The sequence below is a fragment of the Haemaphysalis longicornis genome, unplaced genomic scaffold, assembly GCF_048455015.1.
Source record: "Haemaphysalis longicornis isolate Haplotype H1 unplaced genomic scaffold, Haemaphysalis longicornis Haplotype H1 scaffold_6, whole genome shotgun sequence".
In the NCBI taxonomy this organism is placed as follows: Eukaryota; Metazoa; Arthropoda; class Arachnida; order Ixodida; family Ixodidae; genus Haemaphysalis; species Haemaphysalis longicornis.
This window is the reverse complement of record NW_027526407.1, coordinates 212,605,186-212,626,976: the sequence shown is the minus strand read 5'-3', so window position 1 is coordinate 212,626,976 and position 21,791 is coordinate 212,605,186. Positions and strand designations below refer to the sequence as shown.

The 21,791-nt window shown below is 44.1% G+C and overlaps 1 protein-coding gene across 1 annotated transcript in view; it reads left to right on the top strand.

Moving 5' to 3' along the window:
* The window catches only part of LOC144143471 (neprilysin-21-like), a 165,566-nt gene that overhangs the window by 27,762 nt on the left and 116,013 nt on the right, over positions 1 to 21,791 (top strand). Inside the window, exons 5-6 of the mRNA XM_077675217.1 lie at positions 17,255 to 17,498; positions 19,108 to 19,206. Coding sequence (XP_077531343.1) covers positions 17,255 to 17,498; positions 19,108 to 19,206 — 343 coding nt within the window. The remainder of the gene's footprint in view (positions 1 to 17,254; positions 17,499 to 19,107; positions 19,207 to 21,791) is intronic.

Below are 21,791 nucleotides of genomic sequence, written 5' to 3'. Positions count from 1 at the left end.
ATGATTCGGGGAGCTATCCGCAAGGTTCGGTAGCTGTCGTCTACCGAGGCCGTCGTTAAGGACGCCCGGAGACCGAGCCAGGCTGCAGTGCCAGCCGTTCGTCGACCACGCATTATATCGCCGGCTTCGACTGAGCAGCATTGTGTAATGTTCCCTGTGAGCACCTCCAAGAAGTCGCCGACAACAGGGAAATAGCAGCACCGACTGCATCGACAGTGCCAACGCACGTGAGACATTTGATTCCTTACCGGTTCCTGTTGGAAGTGAACTAAAACGTGGTAATTTTTTTCCCTAGTAGAACTTTGTGTGTTCAGGATTGACTTAAGCATCACAGTATAGTAGTGACTGTACCTTCATATCGTCAGCTAGTTTCACCCAGATAAATGTTCGTCTTCGTCTTATACGCCGGTCTCAAGCGCCTGTCTCGTTTGTGCGACGCGAATCCCGAGGTCTTAGCCAACAATACCATCACAATAGCTTCATGTTTATATCAAAATCAGAAACCAGATCAACACGACACACGCATCCACTAACACTTCGAGAATACCAATGCCGTACCGACTGTTTTAAGTTCACCTTATTTCCACTCGCCATACGTGAATGGAACAACTTGCCTTCCTCCGTAACAAGCAGTCGTACTTATGAAACCTTTTCGTCTTTGCTGGAAAATCGCCTGCGCACATCGATGTAATTCAGTCATAGAACCTTTGACTTATACCGAATCATGTTGTGTTTTCTTTGTTTTCTTTTTTATCTGTTTTTTTTTGGTTTGGCGGCCGGAACGGAGCTCCGGGGGTGCCGCCGGACTAAGTGGAGGTCGGGATCAAGGGCAACCTCTACCACTTGTAAGGAGACAGGACGCTTCTATCAGGGAGACAGCAGAGCGAACGGTTCCGTCTTTTACTTGCCAGATCGTGATTCCACAAACAAGCGACTTGAGAGGATGATTATGTGCAAATGATGATTGTAATGATTATGGACAGGTGAGGAGTTGACCACACCGGTGGACGGTGGACGGGTACGGTGTGGGGCAATTCACAGGTGCAGTAAGCGCTCACAATCGCTTATTTATCAACGAGAACGTGACTCGCGCTAATAGATAGCTCTTCCACTTGGCTAGGCTTAAAGGTAAAGAAAAAGGTTTCAAGCTTGTGTGGACTAGGAACGGCAGGGTGCTCGCTAGGAAAGAGGAAGGTCGCCCCATCGTTCATATCGATTCGAAAGCGGAGCTTGACTTCATCGTATAAAATGGATAAAGACCACTTCCTAGTTTCTAAATCTTTTTCTGCAGTCAAAGAGTTGTTTAGGTGTGATAGTAGTTCGGTTAAACTTTGCCACGTCAATATTCTAAGCATTAGAAAATACTGGGACCAGTTCTTGGCTTTAACTTATTCGTATAGGACTTTTTCGTATTCGTATAGACTGTTTTTGTGTGAACCGAGATCAATGTTCCTTGAGACACCCTTTGCAACTACAAACTTACTAGTTATCAAGTTTATTCTTACTTACGCCCCATTGGAAAAGGGGGAGGCATAGCTGTATTTTTCGAAAACACGTGGCTGGTTTCAGAAATAACCTTTTCTTTCACTCAGGCTCAAGTGGTCGCATTGCGGTTATGCTCCCCATGACTATCTCTTGTGTTCATAGCGGTGTACCGCCCACCTTGCTGTAATGGGCGCATATTTCTGCAAGAACTAAGTGTGGCCATTTCTCCCCTGTTGTCTGGTGACAACATATGTGACAGGTGATATAAACATTTACACTTCGCGCCCCAACTTGCCGCTAACTGGGGACTATTTAGATGTATTCTCCAAATGGGGTCTAGACTGTGCAATTTCCAAAGCTACCCGTGAGGAATTTTTGCCCAGTAAGCTCGTGACTTCTTACTTAGACCACATCAACGTACGCATTCACGAATTTCAAACCCTCTCTGCTGTAATTGAAACTAAACTTGCGCACCATTATTTTTTTTGCATGCTCTTTCTCACCGAAGTCTTCACATGTGCGCAGAGTCGCGAGCAAAACAATTATTTCAGTCATTGATCCGAGGGCACTTGATAGGGAAATCGCGCAGTACGATTGGCACAACTTTATATGTACAAATCAGGGCATGTACAAAGGGCATGTACAAATCAGGCCTACCTAAGCCGCAACGGGCTTGTCTGGCAGAGCCTACATCTCCCAGTAACATGTACAAAAGTTCGTAACCTTGCTCGATGAATGGAAGAAAACTGCGACACGAAGGTAAGGCAAACAAACTCTAATGAAAAATGGATGACAAAAGGAATCCTTGTCGCTATTAAAGAAAAAGATGTGCTTTGGGCTCGAGCAAAACGTGCCCCACAAAATGCAATTCTCAGGGCAAGCTTTAAACAAAGTCGAAATAAGGTAAATGCGATGATACGGCTAGCTAAAAGCCACCACATGCGAAATAAGTTTGATGATGCGCGCTTCGATTCCATGAAAACTTGGTCCTTAATTAACGGTATGAGAGGTTCTAATGTACAATCTAGCAAGAACGAATACTTTTTTTCCCATTTTTCTGGTGACGGACTGAATATTGCCAATGGTTTCAACGACTTTTTTTCGCGGGTCACAAGTGTTGCCCGAGCAACCTCTGGCATTTGTACGTTGCAGAATAGCGTTGATGATTCGGCTTATCTGCCCTCACTCATTGAAGGTGACCTCAAGTCAATTTTATTTGCGCTTAAAACCAACAAGTCACCTGGACATGATGGTATTTCGATAAGTGTGCTGTGGAGACATTTTGACCACATTAAAGCTGTTCTTCTTTCCATTTTTAACCATATCATTGAGAGTGGCATCATTCCCATACATTTGAAGGAGGCAATAGTTTTTCCTTTGTGTAAGTTTGGTTCTCGAAATAAAATTAAAAACTATAGACCTATCTCTGTTCTCTCTTGCATAGTTCAGATATTGGAGAAACACATTTTAAACGTTATGACCAGTTTTTATAGACTCATGATGTTTTGTTCCCATTTCAGTATGGGTTTATTGGAGGCCGAGGTACTCAAACTTTGCTCGAGGATTTTTCTGATTTATTAAACTATACTTTCGATCGTAACCAGATTGCATGTGGGTTATTTATTGATGTCCGTAAAGCTTTCAATAGCGTGTGTCATACCCTCCTGTTCACCAAACTACAAAGACTAGGTTTTCGGGGCAACTTTCTACCTCTACTTGAAAACTTCTTACTTGACAGAAATCAGGTTGTTCGCATTAGTAAATTTTCAAGTAATGTTTCTTTTATTAAGTCAGGTGTACTGAGTCCTATGCTGTTTATCTTGTATGTTAACGACCTCGACTCTGCTGTATCGTCTTCAATATTTCAATTCGCTGATGACACGGTTCTTGTTTCTTATGCTTCTCATCATTCTGACGCCATAAACTCGCTTAAGTTTCTGCAATGGAAACTGTGAATTGGTTTACGGCCAATTTTATTGATATTAATACCAAACAAACACAGCTGATTTGCTTTCACAATCCGTTGAAAAAAGTTGACTTAACGCAATCTTTATTTTTACACAGAGCGGCCTGCTTTTATGTGTTGTATTCCTGTAAATTATGTACCCACTGTGGAGTATTTAGTTCTGTATTTCGATAGCGGCCTTTCTTGGAATTCACACTTAGCTTATGTGTGTAAAAAATTCGTGCTGTATCATCTTTGTTGTACAAATTCAGAACATTTATTCCATTTTCGCTGCGAAAAGCTATTGTACATTCCCTTTGTTATATTGTGCTTAGGTACGGGATTACAATATATGGTCACTGTGCTTTACGTTGGATAAAGTGAGTCAATTCCATTTTGCGTTTTTTGCTGCGTGCCATCGCATATGACTTGCGTATGGAGAAAGATGGCAATGTATTCAAAACTTTGATGTTGCCCGATTTCACCTCTCTCCTTTTTTAAAACATTTTTGGACTAACACATTCAAAACTTGTTACACTCCTGCTCGGTCTCTGAGACCGAAGCAACGTTACGCAATTCCTCGTTGTTCCACAAGGTACGAGAAAAGAACACGTCGTTATCACGTGCCAGCTATATTTGACACTTTGCCATCTGACTTTTTTGCGCGTGCTTCGAAATATAAACTGAAAAAGGCTTTACGGCGCATGCGTTAGAGCTTTCCAGAGATTTTGTGAATACCGCATGTTTATCTGTTCTTGGTTGGTACTCTGTCCTGTTATATACTTTTTTAACGCTTGTCGCCTGCCAGGCTCTGGCAGACAAGCCCGTTGCGGCTTAGGTAGGCCTGATTTGTACATGCCGTTGTTTGACTAATAAATATTATTATTATTGTAATATTATTATTATTATTATTATTTTATTATTATTACTATTATTATTATTATTATTATTATTATTATTATTATTATTATTATTATTATTATTATTATTATTATTATTATTATCACTGTATCAAAGAAACATAACAAACACGTCATTCGGCAGTAATAAATATTTCGAAAAAAGCCTAATACAGTCGAACACGCATATATCGAACTCCAAGGGGATCGCTAGCACTGGCAATACGACGGCGACCTCGATATGTGTCCTTACCGAGTCCCTCGTCCCTTACCTTTCTGTTCTGCTACATGCATTACGAGAACTCTGGCTCCAGCAGTCCGGAAAGGGAACGAACCCACTCGTCACCTAAAAACTCGTGATAGGCCAACTCGTCACACCGGTCTTTTGGTACAGTGCCATCTCGAGATAGGAACTCTCGTGCAAGGCGCCTTTTCGTCCCATGGATTTCGTTACACCGCGGCCGGTAAACAAAAGTCTGGAAGCCCTGACCGGAAATTGACGTTGAAAGCCAGTCATAGCCTGGTTTCTACAATGCTAAATTCGTTACGGCTGTTTAGGAGGGCGTACTGAGGTGTGTGTGAGCAGCCGGTGTGCATAAAAAGATATTTTTTTTTCTTCGGGTGGGAATGCAGAGGCCAGCGCGACCTGCATTTCTTCAAGTTCTGATCGTCACGGGTGTTGAGGTGATGTACGTCTGTAATTTCACGCGTATAACCTGCCCTTGCATACAACCCGCACCCCCCTTTGAGTCTGCGAATAAAAAAATAAAAATTCATGAAGCTTGCACTAGGCTTGAACCATAGCTAACCTGGATGGTTTCTTTCTATGTAAACACCGAAGGACACACAAGCAGGCATTGCATTACGTTTGAAATTGTTGATTTGATTGATTGTGGAAGTTTAACGCGCCGACGCTACACAGGTGATAAGGGGCGCCGTAGTGGAGGACTCCGAATTCATTTTGACCCCCTGGGGACCTTTAATGCGCGTGCGCCGAAATCTCGAACACACGAGCATTTTCGCTTTTGATTGATTGATTGTAGGGTTTAACGCGCCGACGCAACGCAGGCGATGAGGCGCGCCGTAGTGAAGGGCTCCGGATTAATTTTGACCACCTGGGGATCTTTATCGTGCGCCGAAATCTCGTACACACGGGCGTTCTTGCTTTTCGCCTCCATCAGAAAAGCGGCCGCCGCGGCCGGGAATCGAACCCGCGACCTCGTGCTCAGCAGCGCAACGCCTTAGCCACTGAGCCACCGCGGCGGGTATTTTCGCTTTTCGCCTCCATCAGAAAAGCGACCGGGAATCAAACCCGCTTCCTTGGGCTCAACAGCACAACGTCATATCCACTGCGTCAACGTGGCGGGTAATTGTTTGTTAACATGTTCCGTTGTCGCTTTTCACGGTGGTAGTCGTAGTCATCGTCGGACGGCACCCCCACGGCCCGCACGCAAATACCAAGATGTCAACGATCGCATCGCAAGAAGTCTGGGTGATCATGACAGCGGTGCCCCAGTCTACACGCTTCGGAATATTGCCCGCAACATCCGCATCTGAACTGATGCAGTGAACAACGTCGGAACTTAGCGTTGAAGACTCCTACACAGCGAGGCAACACTGCAATATAGTACAAATAGTACAACAGTACAAAGCGGGTGCAATAAAGATTTTTTATTTCATGCACAACCTGTTCAATGCTTCAATTAACTGTGTGCCATTTCTGGGTGACGTTTATTACAAATTTGCATGCAATTATCACTTTAATATAATTAACAGGGTCTGACGCCATATTCACCTAACTTTCTTCGTCAAAAACTTTGAAAGAACACTCGCTCACCTACATCATTTTTAAATGGGCGACGTATATCAGGCGGAAACATCGCTTTAACGTTCCAAAACAAGCTCGTAATGCGAGTTTTCCGTGTGACGAATATTCCTCGCACGAAATGCCCTGTGGCGAGTTGGCATTCCTGACCAGTTTACCTGTGAGGAGTTGAACTATGACGAGCCCACTTGTGACGAGTGGGCCTAGACCCCTCCGGAAATGCCAATTGCTAATAACCCTGACCTTCGATCACGTCTTACGTGGCGGCCGCTGGGAAAAACATGCTCTACGTCTCCCGCGGTGGTCTAAGGATGGCGCTAGTTGACCGGCCTCAGAGCAGTTCTAAATATAAACCCCCGCAGTAGAGTAGTGAGGGGAGCTGTCGCGGAATAGCACGATGCTTAGCGCACCGCACGCGTCATACGGAGATGTGGGTTCGACGTTCGACTGCCGCTTCCGGAAAAAAACGGCGGACTTCTATTTTCGCATCAAAGATTCCCGACGAACACACGGCCTTCGGCACTAAGCAATATTTAGAAAAACGCCGTATAGCACTGGCAATAACTACTGAGGCCTTTATATATATTGTAACGTGGCGGCAGGACAGACGACATGAACGATGAGACAGTCGAACGATCTATTTACAGATTATTTACATGGCGGCCAAGCCAGAGCCCGCGCAGGCCGAGCGCACAGACAGATCTTCGTCGTCGTCGTAGGCTGGGGTTACCGTGCCGCGTTACGTTGCCCTCTTCATCGTCTTCTCGTGACAATATCTATATATATTATTATATATACATATAAATATAAATGTATATATATATATATATATATATACACACACATATATATATATATATATATATATATATATATATATATATATATATATATATATATATATATATATATATATATATATAGCGATGAATAGGTTCCGGGATTCGGTTTCAAAAATACCCGAGAGGGTAGACACACGTATGAAAACGATGATCGAACTAACGTTTCGACCGGGGTCCGGTCTTCGTCAGAGTAAACTTCGGTAATTGAGCGCGCTGAATATATAGGCACGAAATGATAAAGGCTGACGAATAGTCTTGCCACTTTGCAGATACAAATCAACAATAATAAAATAAGAAGAGCACACGTGGTGTTTGTACACGTGTGAATTAACATGACGTTTTCAAATACAGAACTTGTACGGAATATCGGAACGGATCAGGGAGGATCAACAACTACCCTTTAGAAAGAAAATGATAACGTTCGGGGATTACAGCTTAGCACTTAATACGCAAACACATCAGGAGCAGTTTGTAGATATAAAAAAGAAAGAAAAGATGTCATCGTTTCTGGAAACATTTCATATCGCTTCCGTTCGCGTAACCACACAAATGAATCGGTAAGGCCTCATTGAAAAAGGTGGCTCTGCTTCTACGGTTCCAATGGGGATAATGCAATGACGCCAGCATATCAGGGCAAGAGGCACGTTAACGTCCCTACACTTTCATTGATACCCCGTTTGACTGTGTTAAATTTATGAATTAAAAAAGACTCACGCACTTCCCTTTCGTGATGCGAACGGAAACCTGATTCCAGTATAGTAGCCCTAATTTTTTCGAAAGAGTGACCGGGAATATTTACATGCTTAGACAAAGGAAGCCCCGGAGAGGAACGTGCGTGCGCCCGGTGGTTATTAAAACGGAGCCAGAAAGACGTCTCGGTTTGGCCGATATACTGGAGTGCGCAGACTGAGCACTCTAGGAGATATACTACATTCGACGTATCGCAGTTAAAATTGCCTTTAATTTTTAAGGAAAAGTCAGAAGCTGTGCTGTTTACCGTTAGTGACGTGGTCATATGGGCGCACACTTTGCAACGAGCTTTTTGGCAAGGAGAACATCCATGCGAAGATGGCGATGCGATCGTGGAAGAGGTCAGCATGTCCCGTAGGTTTTTTGAACGGCGATAGACTACGCGCGGTGGCTCTTTAAAAATGCTTCTAAGTCGCTGACTTTGCATAAGGATATTATGATGCTTCTTTAAAATACCTGTGACTTTCGGCGCAGACGCCGAGTGGGTGAGAACGAGATTGGGTTGTGAATCAGCCGTTGTGTTATTCTGCGGTTCGAGAAGCGTTTTGCGGTCCAGGGAATCCGCGCGCTTCAGAGCATCGTCAATTAATTCTTGAGGGTAGTTTTTCTTGTTTAGAGATTCCCGGAGTTTGCCGCAGTTATCAACAAAATCTGATTGCTCAGAGCATATTCTTTTGAAACGAAGAGCTTGGCTGTATGGTATACTAGTTTTATTGTGTTTAACATGGCAGCTTTCGAAGTGCAGATACTGATGCCTGTCAGTGGGCTTTCTATAGAGTTTAGTCGACAATTTTCCATTGACTAGGGACACGGTTACGTCGAGAAAGTCAATTGTAGATTCTGAGATATTGTGCGAGAAGTTAATGGACGGGTGGGCGTTATTAAAATCAGCTATAAAGGAATAAAGCTCAGATTCTCCATGTTGCCAAATTAAGAAGATATCATCGATAAAACGCCTGTAGAAAAAGGGTTGAAGGCAGCGGTCGGCAAGAAATTTGTCTTCCAGGACACCCATAAAGATACTTGCATATTTAGGGCCTATTCTTGTGCCCATAGAAGTTCCACATACTTGAAGGTAGTGTTCATCGGAAAATTGAAAATTGTTTAGTTCAAGTATTAATTTGAGCATGGTTGCTAGCCCGGACCTGTCAATCGGTTTGTCATCATCGGAGCGTTCATATAAGTTAAGAACAGCCTTTATACCGTCTGCGTGCGGTATGTTAGTGTAAAGCGATGCCACATCAAGAGTTACAAGAAGTCAACCATGCGGAATTTTAAGATCGGCTATATCAGATAGGAAGTGATTCGTGTCTTTAATGAAAGACGCCAGAATTGGAGGTATTTTGTTAATGAGGTTATCAACAAAGCGCGAAAGATTCTCAGTCACAGTGCCTATTCCAGAAATAATGGGACGCCCCGGGTTGTCTTTTTTATGAATTTTGGGTAACAGATAAAATTGACCAGCAACAGGGCTGAGTGGGAGGAGCGATTTAGCAAGATTCGAAGTTATATTCCCTGTCTCTAAGAGGCTCTTAAGAGTATTTTCGATTGTGGCTTTGAATTCTAAGGTTAGGTCGTAATCAAGGCGCCTGGAGAAGGAACTATCAGCAAGTTGCCTGTGGGCTTCATTGACATAGTCACTGGTATTCATTATAACAATGGCGCCTCCTTTATCGGCAGGCTTAATAATAATATCACAACGCTCTCTCAGTTTATCAATAGCAGCGGTTTCATTACTAGAAAGATTTCTGCGGAAAGATCTGCGGCCTTGGTAGCTTTCGATAACATCCTGCTGTACTGCTTTAACGTAAATATCAAGGAACTTATCCCGTTGGGTTGGTGGGGTCCAATGCTTGCAGGAAGGGAGTAACGAAGGTTCAGGATTTGAAGCGGGACGGTCGTGAAAAAATTCTCGCAGGCGCATCCACAAACCTGCTACCTGCGAGTAAAATGCCTCCGGTCAAACCATCGTCAAGCAAAAGGCCTTCAAGTAACCAGCGCCCAGTCATCAAACCTCCCTCAAAGGAGCACCCCGTGACCTCCAACAGCCAGCTACTAGTCCGCGAGCCTTCAGCAGAGCCCATGCAGGAGGGACCATCGACTTCTTCGGCCAGCCAGGCCAGCCAGCCGTCAAGCCCTACTAACCTTGCTCTGCGCTACAATCTCCGTAAGGACGGCGCCAAAGCCGCGGCATCGAAGTGACTAGCCGCGCCACATCCTGGTAATACTTTGTCTTCAGTATTATCTAGCCATTTTTTACGAATACGGAAGGTTCTCGAGAAGCGAACTCGTTACGAAATGCATGCGTCAACTCTCAAGACGTACATAGACAACGGTATAGTTCCGAAAGGTTTAAGAATTTACGTAAATCCCGCTACTTCCCAAATGTCCGCAAACAACGCTTCTAGGTGGGAGCAGATACTAAAGGATGCTTCTCTTGGAATAGCAGCTGTCCTTATTAATCACTACCAATCAAACAGTAAAGACTTGCTTAACAAAGAGAATCAATTACGACGCGCATCTGAGCTAACGCCATTCGAATGCGACGCGTTGGAAACATATAGGCAGAAAAAATTGCACGAAATCAATGAAACTAAGGCCAAAAAGTTATCGCGCGATGGTATATCCCCTTTAAATATTGAGTACCCCCCTGCATCTGCCCCGATTGGTCGTCAACTTAATTTCAGCGCAAAACCTGATCGCCTATCTAGTGGAAACATTGTCAACTTGTCGAGCGTAGATTTATCCGACGCCGAAACTAGTGTCTTGTCGCGCGGGTTAAGTTTTTGCCCGGCCACTGGCGGTTATAACGAGTTCCAGGTACTCAAAGATTTAGATAATTTCGCACGGAGCATGCGCCTGCGAGAATTTTTTCACGACCGTCCCGCTTCAAATCCTGAACCTTCGTTACTCCCTTCCTGCAAACATTGGACCCCACCAACCCAACGGGATAAGTTCCTTGATATTTACGTTAAAGCAGTACAGCAGGATGTTATCGAAAGCTACCAAGGCCGCAGATCTTTCCGCAGAAATCTTTCTAGTAATGAAACCGCTGCTATTGATAAACTGAGAGAGCGTTGTGATATTATTATTAAGCCGGCCGATAAAGGAGGCGCCATTGCTATAATGAATACCAGTGACTATGTCAATGAAACCCACAGGCAACTTGCTGATAGTTCCTTCTACAGGCGCCTTGATTACGACCCAACCTTAGAATTCAAAGCCACAATCGAAAATACTCTTAAGAGCCTCTTAGAGACAGGAAATATAACTTCTAATCTTGCTAAATCGCTCCTCCCACTCAGCCCTGTTGCTGGTCGATTTTATCTGTTACCCAAAATTCATAAAAAAGACAACCCGGGGCGTCCCATTATTTCTGGAATAGGCACTGTGACTGAGAATCTTTCGCGCTTTGTTGATAACCTCATTAACAAAATACCTCCAATTCTGGCGTCTTTCATTAAAGACACGAATCACTTCCTATCTGATATAGCCGATCTTAAAATTCCGCATGGTTGACTTCTTGTAACTCTTGATGTGGCATCGCTTTACACTAACATACCGCACGCAGACGGTATAAAGGCTGTTCTTAACTTATATGAACGCTCCGATGATGACAAACCGATTGACAGGTCCGGGCTAGCAACCATGCTCAAATTAATACTTGAACTAAACAATTTTCAATTTTCCGATGAACACTACCTTCAAGTATGTGGAACTTCTATGGGCACAAGAATAGGCCCTAAATATGCAAGTATCTTTATGGGTGTCCTGGAAGACAAATTTCTTGCCGACCGCTGCCTTCAACCCTTTTTCTACAGGCGTTTTATCGATGATATCTTCTTAATTTGGCAACATGGAGAATCTGAGCTTTATTCCTTTATAGCTGATTTTAATAACGCCCACCGGTCCATTAACTTCTCGCACAATATCTCATAATCTACAATTGACTTTCTCGACGTAACCGTGTCCCTAGTCAATGGAAAATTGTCGACTAAACTCTATAGAAAGCCCACTGACAGGCATCAGTATCTGCACTTCGAAAGCTGCTATGTTAAACACAATAAAACTAGTATACCATACAGCCAAGCTCTTCGTTTCAAAAGAATATGCTCTGAGCAATCAGATTTTGTTGATAACTGCGGCAAACTCCGGGAATCTCTAATCAAGAAAAACTACCCTCAAGAATTAATTGACGATGCTCTGAAGCGCGCGGATTCCCTGGACCGCAAAACGCTTCTCGAACCGCAGAATAACACAACGGCTGATTCACAACCCAATCTCGTTCTCACCCACTCGGCGTCTGCGCCGAAAGTCACAGGTATTTTAAAGAAGCATCATAATATCCTTATGCAAAGTCAGCGACTTAGAAGCATTTTTAAAGAGCCACCGCGCGTAGTCTATCGCCGTTCAAAAAACCTACGGGACATGCTGACCTCTTCCACGATCGCATCGCCATCTTCGCATGGATGTTCTCCTTGCGAAAAAGCTCGTTGCAAAATGTGCGCCCATATGACCACGTCACTAACGGTAAACAGCACAGCTTCTGACTTTTCCTTAAAAATTAAAGGCAATTTTAACTGCGATACGTCGAATGTAGTATATCTCCTAGAGTGCTCAGTCTGCGCACTCCAGTATATCGGCCAAACCGAGACGTCTTTCAGGCTCCGTTTTAATAACCTCCGGGCGCACGCACGTTCCTCTCCGGGGCTTCCTTTGTCTAAGCATGTAAATATTCACGGTCACTCTTTCGAAAAAATTAGGGCTACTATACTGGAATCAGGTTTCCGTTCGCATCACGAAAGGGAAGTGCGTGAGTCTTTTTTAATTCATAAATTTAACACAGTCAAACGGGGTATCAATGAAAGTGTAGGGACGTTAACGTGCCTCTTGCCCTGATATGCTGGCGTCATTGCATTATCCCCATTGGAACCGTAGAAGCAGAGCCACCTTTTTCAATGAGGCCTTACCGATTCGTTTGTGTGGTTACGCGAACGGAAGCGATATGAAATGTTTCCAGAAACGATGACATCTTTTCTTTCTTTTTTATATCTACAAACTGCTCCTGATGTGTTTGCGTATTAAGTGCTAAGCTGTAATCCCCGAACGTTATCATTTTCTTTCTAAAGGGTAGTTGTTGATCCTCCCTGAACCGTTCCGATATTCCGTACAAGTTCTGTATTTGAAAACGTCATGTTAATTCACACGTGTACAAACACCACGTGTGCTCTTCTTATTTTATTATTGTTGATTTGTATCTGCAAAGTGGCAAGACTATTCGTCAGCCTTTATCATTTCGTGCCTATATATTCAGCGCGCTCAATTACCGAAGTTTACTCTGACGAAGACCGGACCCCGGTCGAAACGTTAGTTCGATCATCGTTGTCATACGTGTGTCTACCCTCTCGTGTATATATATATATATATATATATATATATATATATATATATATATATATATATAAAGTCAATATTTAAACTTAAAACTGCGCATACGGACTGGACAAGGAAAAGCAGACACAGGACGGGCGCAGTCTCCCAGAGACAGAAAATGCCGGGAATCCTATTTAATGCACAAATTCAACTCCATGGAATCTGCTTGAATAAATGCGTCTAGGGGCTACATGGAATACTTGCGATACTCACAGGGAATACAGCATTAGGCACTGTCTTGCTTGTACCTTATGCAAAGAATACGACCCCTCCCTCTGCTCCTTATGTGGCCACCCAATTCCTTTTGTTTTCATTCCTTAGCCTCCAGTTTAGTACGCGCAGGCATCCCTCAAAACGTTTCTCTGGAATTCCATTTTAATTTTTGTTTTCTCCCGTTTTAGCTCGGCTTTGTATGTCCCCCTAACATTATCATTTCCTTTGTGAGTTTGAGGAACGGTCTGTTCCAGGAATGTTGCTGTTGGTGACACGTGCCATTTCAGTTGTGCGGTTATTGCTTTTTCTCTTGTGCGGGTGTGGTTTTTCCTTCTTTTTTCCTTTTGTTTTTCCTTGACCTAGTTTTTTCCCCTTCTCTACCTTTTCTTTTGACGTGGGGCTTGCAGAGAGCTTACGATAAGGATTCCTCGCACCGCCTGTTCAGCTTCCGTGTTTCTGAGAACCTTTCCGTAGGCCGCGCGGTGGGGGAACAAACCTCTCTCATCCTTTCTCTCCAAGAATTTCCCGGAATATTGTCACGAAGACAAAGACGACGCAGTTGTCTTGAAGGAGAAACAAGTTTATTGGAGCGAACTTGTGCTCCCCTAACAACTCAAAAGAATACAGAGGCGGCGAAGCAGCGGTCAACAAAGTGACTTGCGTCGGCGAGCGTCGCAGAATCGAATGCCGCGGTGTCTGCTGTGAAGGCTTTTATCTTTCGGCGCGAGAGTTTCTGGAACCGTCGATTCACATCCAGAACACTGTAGATCACAGAAGATTCTTCTGGGCTAGCGGCGTTAGGGCGAAACACTCTGCTTATCAGAATGAGATAGCCCGTGCGGCATAAAAATAAAGAATGGAACACGCGCTTCGCATGGGACACAGATAACAGATCCGGGCGCGGCCGGGCATTAAAAACAAACAATAAATAAACAAACCCGTATATGGTTCGCGGCAAATCAACCCTCCCCCCCCCTGACTTCCCTAACCGACTTCGCGGCTCAAACTATACAACCTTCTTTACCCCAGAATATCTCCGCCTACATACTCCCAAACCAATCCGCTTTCTCAATTCCACTTTTTCTCTCCTCTCATCTGGGGACCTACCCCTATATAAACCATGCCTGCCAGGCGAGGGGTTGCCCCACGAAGGCAAGTGTCTCTGCTGAAACGTTGGCAACAATCGTGATTTCTACCTTGTTCGAAGTTTTCTTTTCTTCTGTTCTCTACCATCTTCAGAGTTTTATTGCTCCATATATATATATATATATATATATATATATATATATATATATATATATATATATATATATATATATATATATATATATATATATATATATATATAGATGTATATATATGTATATATGTATATATGTAAGGTTAGTAGAGAGAGAGACACACGAGAAAGACGTAGAAAATAGAATTAGGTTTCCTGACGTTTCAGGAAGAGGACTTCCTTTCTTCAGAGTACAGAATAAGTTCGCTTCAGTTCAAGATAAGAGAAGGTATAGTTTGTACAATTAGATCATGATTGGTGGGTAGCAAAATAATGAAGAGAAAGGGAAAAAAATTATAGAAAGGATAATAAGAACACAGTCACGCGGTACGAACATGGGAAAGAAAGAGAGAAGAACCAAACAGAAAAAATTACAAGGTAGTTCCCCCTCCCCCGTGGCAACAGGGGTGAAACAGGGGTGGAATCAAAATATGCCCATGCAGGTGTTTGACAAGGGCAAAAAAATTAGTCATGCGGAATGAAGGTCCAAAACATGTCATTGAAAGATGAGATGAGGTCATTGAAACATGAGACACTTGGCTTCTGTTGGTGGGAGGCAAGGGTCGCGCCCAAAGGAAGACCTTACCCTGATTCTTGGAACGGGTGTGTATGGGGAGATGTTTGCCCTTTGTGTTCATGGCAATACTTTCTTTGGACCTACTTCGTGCCGCGTGACTAATTTTTTTGCCCTTGCGAAACACCTGCATGGGCATATCTTGTTTTGACCCCTCTTGCACCCTTGTTGCCACGGGGGAGGGGGGAATTACCTCGTTAATTTTTTCTGTTGGGTTTTTCTCTCTTTTTTTCCCATGTTCGTACCGCGTGGCTGTGTGTTCTTATTATCCTTTTTATAATTTTTTTCCGCTCTCCCTTCATTCTTTTGCTACCCACCATCCATGATCTATTTGTACAAACTCTCCCTTCTCTTAGCTTGCCCTCGCCCTTGCTACATTTTCTGTATATATATAACTCTGAAACGAACTTATTCTGTACTCTGAAGAAAGGAAGTCCTCTTCCTGAAACGTCAGTAAACTTACTTCTATTTGCTACGTCTTTCTCGTGTGTCTCTGTCTCTACTAACCTTATTTTTTAGCGCTCTGTGTGAGTTTTTATCTTTCCAGACTATATATATATATATATATATATATATATATGTGTGTGTGTGTGTGTGTGTGTGTGCGTGTGCGTGTGCGTGTAACACAAGTCGTCATATGCACTGTACAAAAGTATAGTTACACAGATGTAAATTATTGCATTAGAGAATATTAAAATATTTTGGAAATTTGCATGATAAGCTTGTGTATGAAATACGTCGTGTGACCGAGCGGTAGGGTCCGTGAAATGTAGTAAAGTCCATCGTAGGTAGCTTCGTGATGTATTAGCTGGATCATTCGCAGCATGAGGCTGTTCCTTGATAGGGCAGTTTCGACTTCACTTTACTTAAATATAAAGCTAGCGCACCGAATATTACAAAAATCTTGCAACCAAACTTTGCGGGCAAAATTGTTCGGTTACGCCTACACCATAAATTCAATCACTCATTTCTTAGTAGCTCTGTCATTACGCATGCTCACCTCCACTCATGCCGTATCAGCCACCCGCCGCACACACATACTTCCCCGCATCTTCATTGTTTCCTTATTAAAACAGTCATAGAGTGGAACGATCTCCCTATCGACGCCACGCACCATTCCAACTTGCTTTTGAGTGGCATGTGGTGTCGAATCAACCACCGAACGTAACATCCTTCCGGAAGATTGACCACCTCATGTGCCCTCACCACCTGAACTTGAACTGCCTAGAGGGGCAGTTGAGGATGTAGCCAATTAACTATAATTTAATTAATTCAAAGCACTTTAAACGCATACCAGTCGGTTACTCTAATACTATTATATGACTGAAGTATTCTTATTTTGCCCTTTAAGTGCCTGTTTCTTTGTTGAGAGGAAGTCTTTTTTTGTAGTATCTGTTTGAGCCGTATACAGTTTCTTAGACCAGATGAAAATCTAGCGGGAGTGTGCATCAAAGCCGCGCTCGGCCGAGCGTGCGCTCATTCACCGCAGAGAAACCCTCTCTCGTCACTCGCCATGGCTCGCCAATACGCTAAACTGTTGTCTGAGGCTGCAAAAAATAACAAGAAAATTGTAAAAGAATCATAAAATTTGTTTTAACAATAGAAAGGTTGAGCTCCACAGAACTCCTTTGTTCGAAATTTCGATGCTTCATGCCAACAGAGCGAGAAAAAAAGTGTTGCCGTTTTTTTTTTGTCGTTTTGGCCACAAAAAGCGAAGAGAAGACATGGCTAGCCAAAACAAGCAGGAGAGGAACAATCGCTGGATTCCATGACAGGCCCAAGACAGCACCTGATTGCAGCGCGACAGTTTTCCCTCTGTTGTAGATTAGTAGAAACTCTACGGTCTGTGGCAATAATATGATTCTTTAACTACTACTTCTTTTTTCCTATGAACGATAACGACGATGACGGTGAGAAGCCCACGGAATCTAATTGCTGTGCATTTAATTTAATTGCTGTGCTTCTCGTCGCATTATACCCGGTGACTATCGTTTTTTTTTCGCCAACAGGAAGATTGTCACGGACTACGTTGCCTGGCGTCTGCTGGTGTCCGTGTCGCCATTCCTTCCCGACTCGTTCCGTCCGCTGACGGGCCTAGCCCGGGCTGCGGAAGGCGGAAGCGGAAACGCGTTTGCCGCGCCCCCTCGCTGGCAGGCGTGCTACGAGCGCGTGGCCCAGCTGATGCAGTACGCCGTCGCGGCCGCCTACGCGCAGCGCTTCCTCATCGGAAAGGCCAGCGCCCTGCGCAAGGACGTACGTGCTGATGCTTCTTCCGGGGCGAAAACATACCGGGCAGCTTTGTACGCATCGAAATTCGCCGCTTTTAGACCTCATTTAAGGAGTGACGTCCCAGAGTAGAAGTTGGGCCAAAAGCGCATGGCGAAATAAAGTTCAGCAGAGTATTGGTCTGGGCGAGCTGGTACATATTCACGTATCAAAGCGCAGCAAAGACGAGTACAGGAACACCGAAGACGACACACAGAGCGCTCTGTGATTAGTCTTCGGTGTTCATGTACTCGTCTTTGCTGCGCTTCGAACGTCGCCACGGCGAAAACTAGAAACGAGATTCAGGGGCCATTCGACCCTGCCAAGATGGATGACGCGGGGAGCTGCATGTGGCTTGCTAACGCAGGGTAAGGGCATGATTGTGAGTGGGCATCACTGTTCCACAATCAATGTAAAGCCCAGAAATGTAGCAGACATTTTCACCGTGGCAGAATAACACTTACCAAAATATGGAGGCTCGTGACCTTTTATTTTTTCTGAATTTATGAGTTTTTTAAGAAAGGCCTGAGGGCGCTACATAAGGGTGGTTCTAGGAGGAAGTAGGCAGCGTATAAACACAAACAAGAATAGAAATGATATACAAGATTGCACAGGTAAAACACAAATCGTAGGAGCAAACAGCGTTACACATTTTTAAATGGGGAATTGAATCACAAAACTACTGGTCAGTGCCTTCGTACGTGCCTTCGACTACTTAGTTATTGACACACTGTTCTTTGAATATAACAACAGGCGATGTCATCCGGCAATGCAGTCCTGATAGTTAAGGTATAAGGACAGAAGGAAGTGTTCATTCATGACGTCCGGGAGTTCATTCGGGTAATCGGATCATTGTGATTCAAGCGGGGGGAGGCCCGGGGCGGTAGTTCCAATAAAGCGTGTCTTCTTTGCGGAGGGTACTAAAAAGCGCGAAGGCACAAGCGAGAGGTAATGTGACGAGAAGTAATCTTGGGAATGCCGAGGAATATTTTCAGCGATGTGACCTTTATTTGACCAGTGTGAGGGATTGAAACGGGTTACGCGATTATGAATGGATTCCAAATGAATCCCAACTTAATTATGCGCATTCTGTGGTAAAGAATGTTAGGTATGCTAGCTTTTTATTGTCAGAACATGCGGACTTGAGATTTCGGCGCAGAATTCAAATGTGCGTGAAGCGTCAAAGCAGATAAATGAATTATGTGGAACCCATGATAGAGACAAAGGAAGATGCACACCCAGGTAATTGTACATGGCAGTCTTATGAACCGGGGTAGGTGTAATGCTATAGAAATTTTCTATTATGTTTTGCTTGCAGGAAAATGACATGACTTTACATGTATCAACATTAAGAGGCATCTGTGCGTGATCGCACAATGATGAAATGGTGTTGAGCTCGTGTTTAGGCTGCTGGTGTCGGTAGAGCTTTGGGTAGGGTCATGTATGACGCATTCGTCAGCCAATTATGTAAAATTAGTTTTATATTAGCAGGTAAACGATTTTTGCAAATTTAGACTAGTCGCCGATTGGGATCTACCAAACGTTCATCAGTGGGTGCTTTCCCCCTGTCTGCATTACAAGAGCTTCTTTGTCGCAGGTCAAGAAAAAGTACGGGCTGTTTAGCGAGCGCATAATGGAGGCTATCAAAAAGTCTCGCTGGATTCATGCCAAGTCGGGGCGTGCCATCCAACAGCAGGTGGGTCTCCTGTGACGCCGCGATTGTTTTGTGCACACCGAGTTCTTCCAACGAAATATAGAGTCCTATTGGATTCTTAAATACCTTTTTGAGGACGATGCTTTATAGTGTTATTTTGATTAGCTTTTTTGTTCTAAAAAAACTGTAATGTTCTTACTACCAAACCCACTGAAACTAGCATGTACCCGGTCACAAAAAGCATTCGACATACGTTTAAACATTAAACAACAGTACTGTCGAATCCTCTGCGTTCCAGGAAAGAGCTGCTTTATCATGCCGCCAACTTAGTTTAGCAGGTACAGGAAATTGGGCAGCTCACATTATTTTACGACAGGAAAGCAGAGAAGTACGCTACACAAGCGCTGTGTTGTACACAATAGAGCTTGCAGTGTGCAAGTCTCTGCTTTATCTTTGTAGAATAAAAATCTTAAATCTTCAGTGTATTGGCACCAACCAGCCCAAAATTTGCCCAACCAACTGGCACCAACATTTTCAGGTACCATCGGAGTCACTAAGAAATGTTGATTGTACTTGCAATGAAGGGAGCGCCGAGGAAAGAACTGTCTTACTAAGAAGAAGTATATGGCTAAACCCCCGTTTTTCATTCCGGTGAAGCCGATTTACTCGGTGCTGCTACAGTGCTCCTCTTCGCCTCCGCCGATGCCGCTTTGACAACTGTTATGCCCCTCGCCGCCACAGATGCCTCTTTCACAGTTGCCCAATCGGCTGATAATTGGTAGCGCCCTTGTCAGCCGTTACGAGAGCAACTCGCCCGCTTTGAAGGCCCACGTGAGCACATAATTCTTCAACATAAAAGGCTTTCCGCGTGACATTTTCACCCGTATATTCCACGCCTAAGGACACGCCCATCACTGGTTGCCGGTTTGTGCATGCACTGGTTGGGGATGGAAGCATGGGGGCGGGCATGCACAGCTAGGCTTCATGCGTCTACGGATGACACGTGCGCTGTGGTGGCGGGGAGTTTAAATGCGGAAGTCTCGCGGCCCAGTGCGCCCTGTCAGCTGTCCTCAATGGTCGAGCGGTTTGGGTTGGAGTGTTACACGTACAGCGAGATGTCCAGTACGCGGGAGGGAAAGGCACAGCTACATGTTCATCGTCTAGAATAATACTTCGTATGGCACAGACGCGTGTCGTTCGCTCGGAGGAAGAACAACGGGAACCGAAGGAGCGTCTGCCGGAACAGAAGCGCGAATTGGCGCGAAAACAACATAAAGAAGCTGCCGCCGCAAGTAGCTGGAATGAATTGCAACTTCGGCGTGCGCCAATATTCCTTGTTCGGCTTGAGGGGCTTTGAGAGCGCCCATTTTGGCGGTGCCTTTACCAGGTTGCCTGCTTGCCGGTTTATCAGGCATAATCTGAGAGTGGAGGGAAAGGGGCGTGCACGCGCAGATAAAGGATTCATGCCCTCACTGTTGACATGTCAGTTGTGCTGGTGGGACGTTCAATACGTGTACGTCCACCGCCCCAACGTGAACTTTGAGGTGTCCTCAGCAGTCAAGCGGATTAGTTTGGTGTTTTACGCTGACATAGGACGCCTACTACGCAAGAGCGAAACTGACAGCTCCATGTAGAATAAATCTAGAGTCCTTCAAAACTTAATTGAGGTAAGTGTAATTGCTCGATCGCAAATGACAAACCTATTTTGTTTCGTATCTACGGCGTCGTGGACGGCGTGGACGGCGTCCAGGTTCGCAAGTCATCCTTCACAGAGTTGAAGGCACTAATTTTTTTACTATCTCATTGCTCAACCCTTCACAGAAAATATTTTTACGTGTCAAAATTTCCAAAACGCGTGATTTTGTAAATTGTAAAACGCAAAATTTACAAAACTTGCAGACCCAAGTGGTGATGTTGTTTTAGCGCACTTCGTAGGACCGTGTTGACGACCACGGTCCTGCGAAACTCAACCTAGCCTTCCTTCCGCTCCATTATCTAATTGAGCCGGCGTTTTGCTGTTTCACTGTATTCTTGCTGGCACCATAAAATTACTAATTAAATGGCATTACCTTCCCGTTGCGTTGCCAATGCTAATTTGGCAATGTGTGGAAAGAGAGAAATAGTCTTCAAAATACGCCTATGTCAAGCTGGCGCTATACGAAGTCATACTTTGCCAAATGCGTACAAAAATAAACCAATGCATTTGCACTTTCAAAACCGGGCGATTGGTTATTTAGTTTCCTTTATCTTGCGATATTTTTAACTCCACGTTACTAGACAACTGGAAGTACCTAAAAGACAACAAAAACGAAGCACGAAGGTGGTGGAATGGGCAAGACACACGTTTGCATGCTTTGGACATCTCTGAAGACAATGTCTATGCGACGTTTTCAACATCACTGGGATGCACACACTAAACTTTTTTACGCCCTTTTGGCCAAAAAGGGTGTAAGATAATTGAAAAAAGGGTGTTGGGAGGCCCTTACGCCCTTTTTCTTGAATCTCAACACCCTTTTTTGTAGCTTTCCACCCTTTTTGCGTGAAAAAAAGGGTGTTGACCAACCTCAACACCCTTTTTTTTGGAAGGGTGTTGAAAGGGTGGGGAAAAGGTGTTCAGCTCATCATTG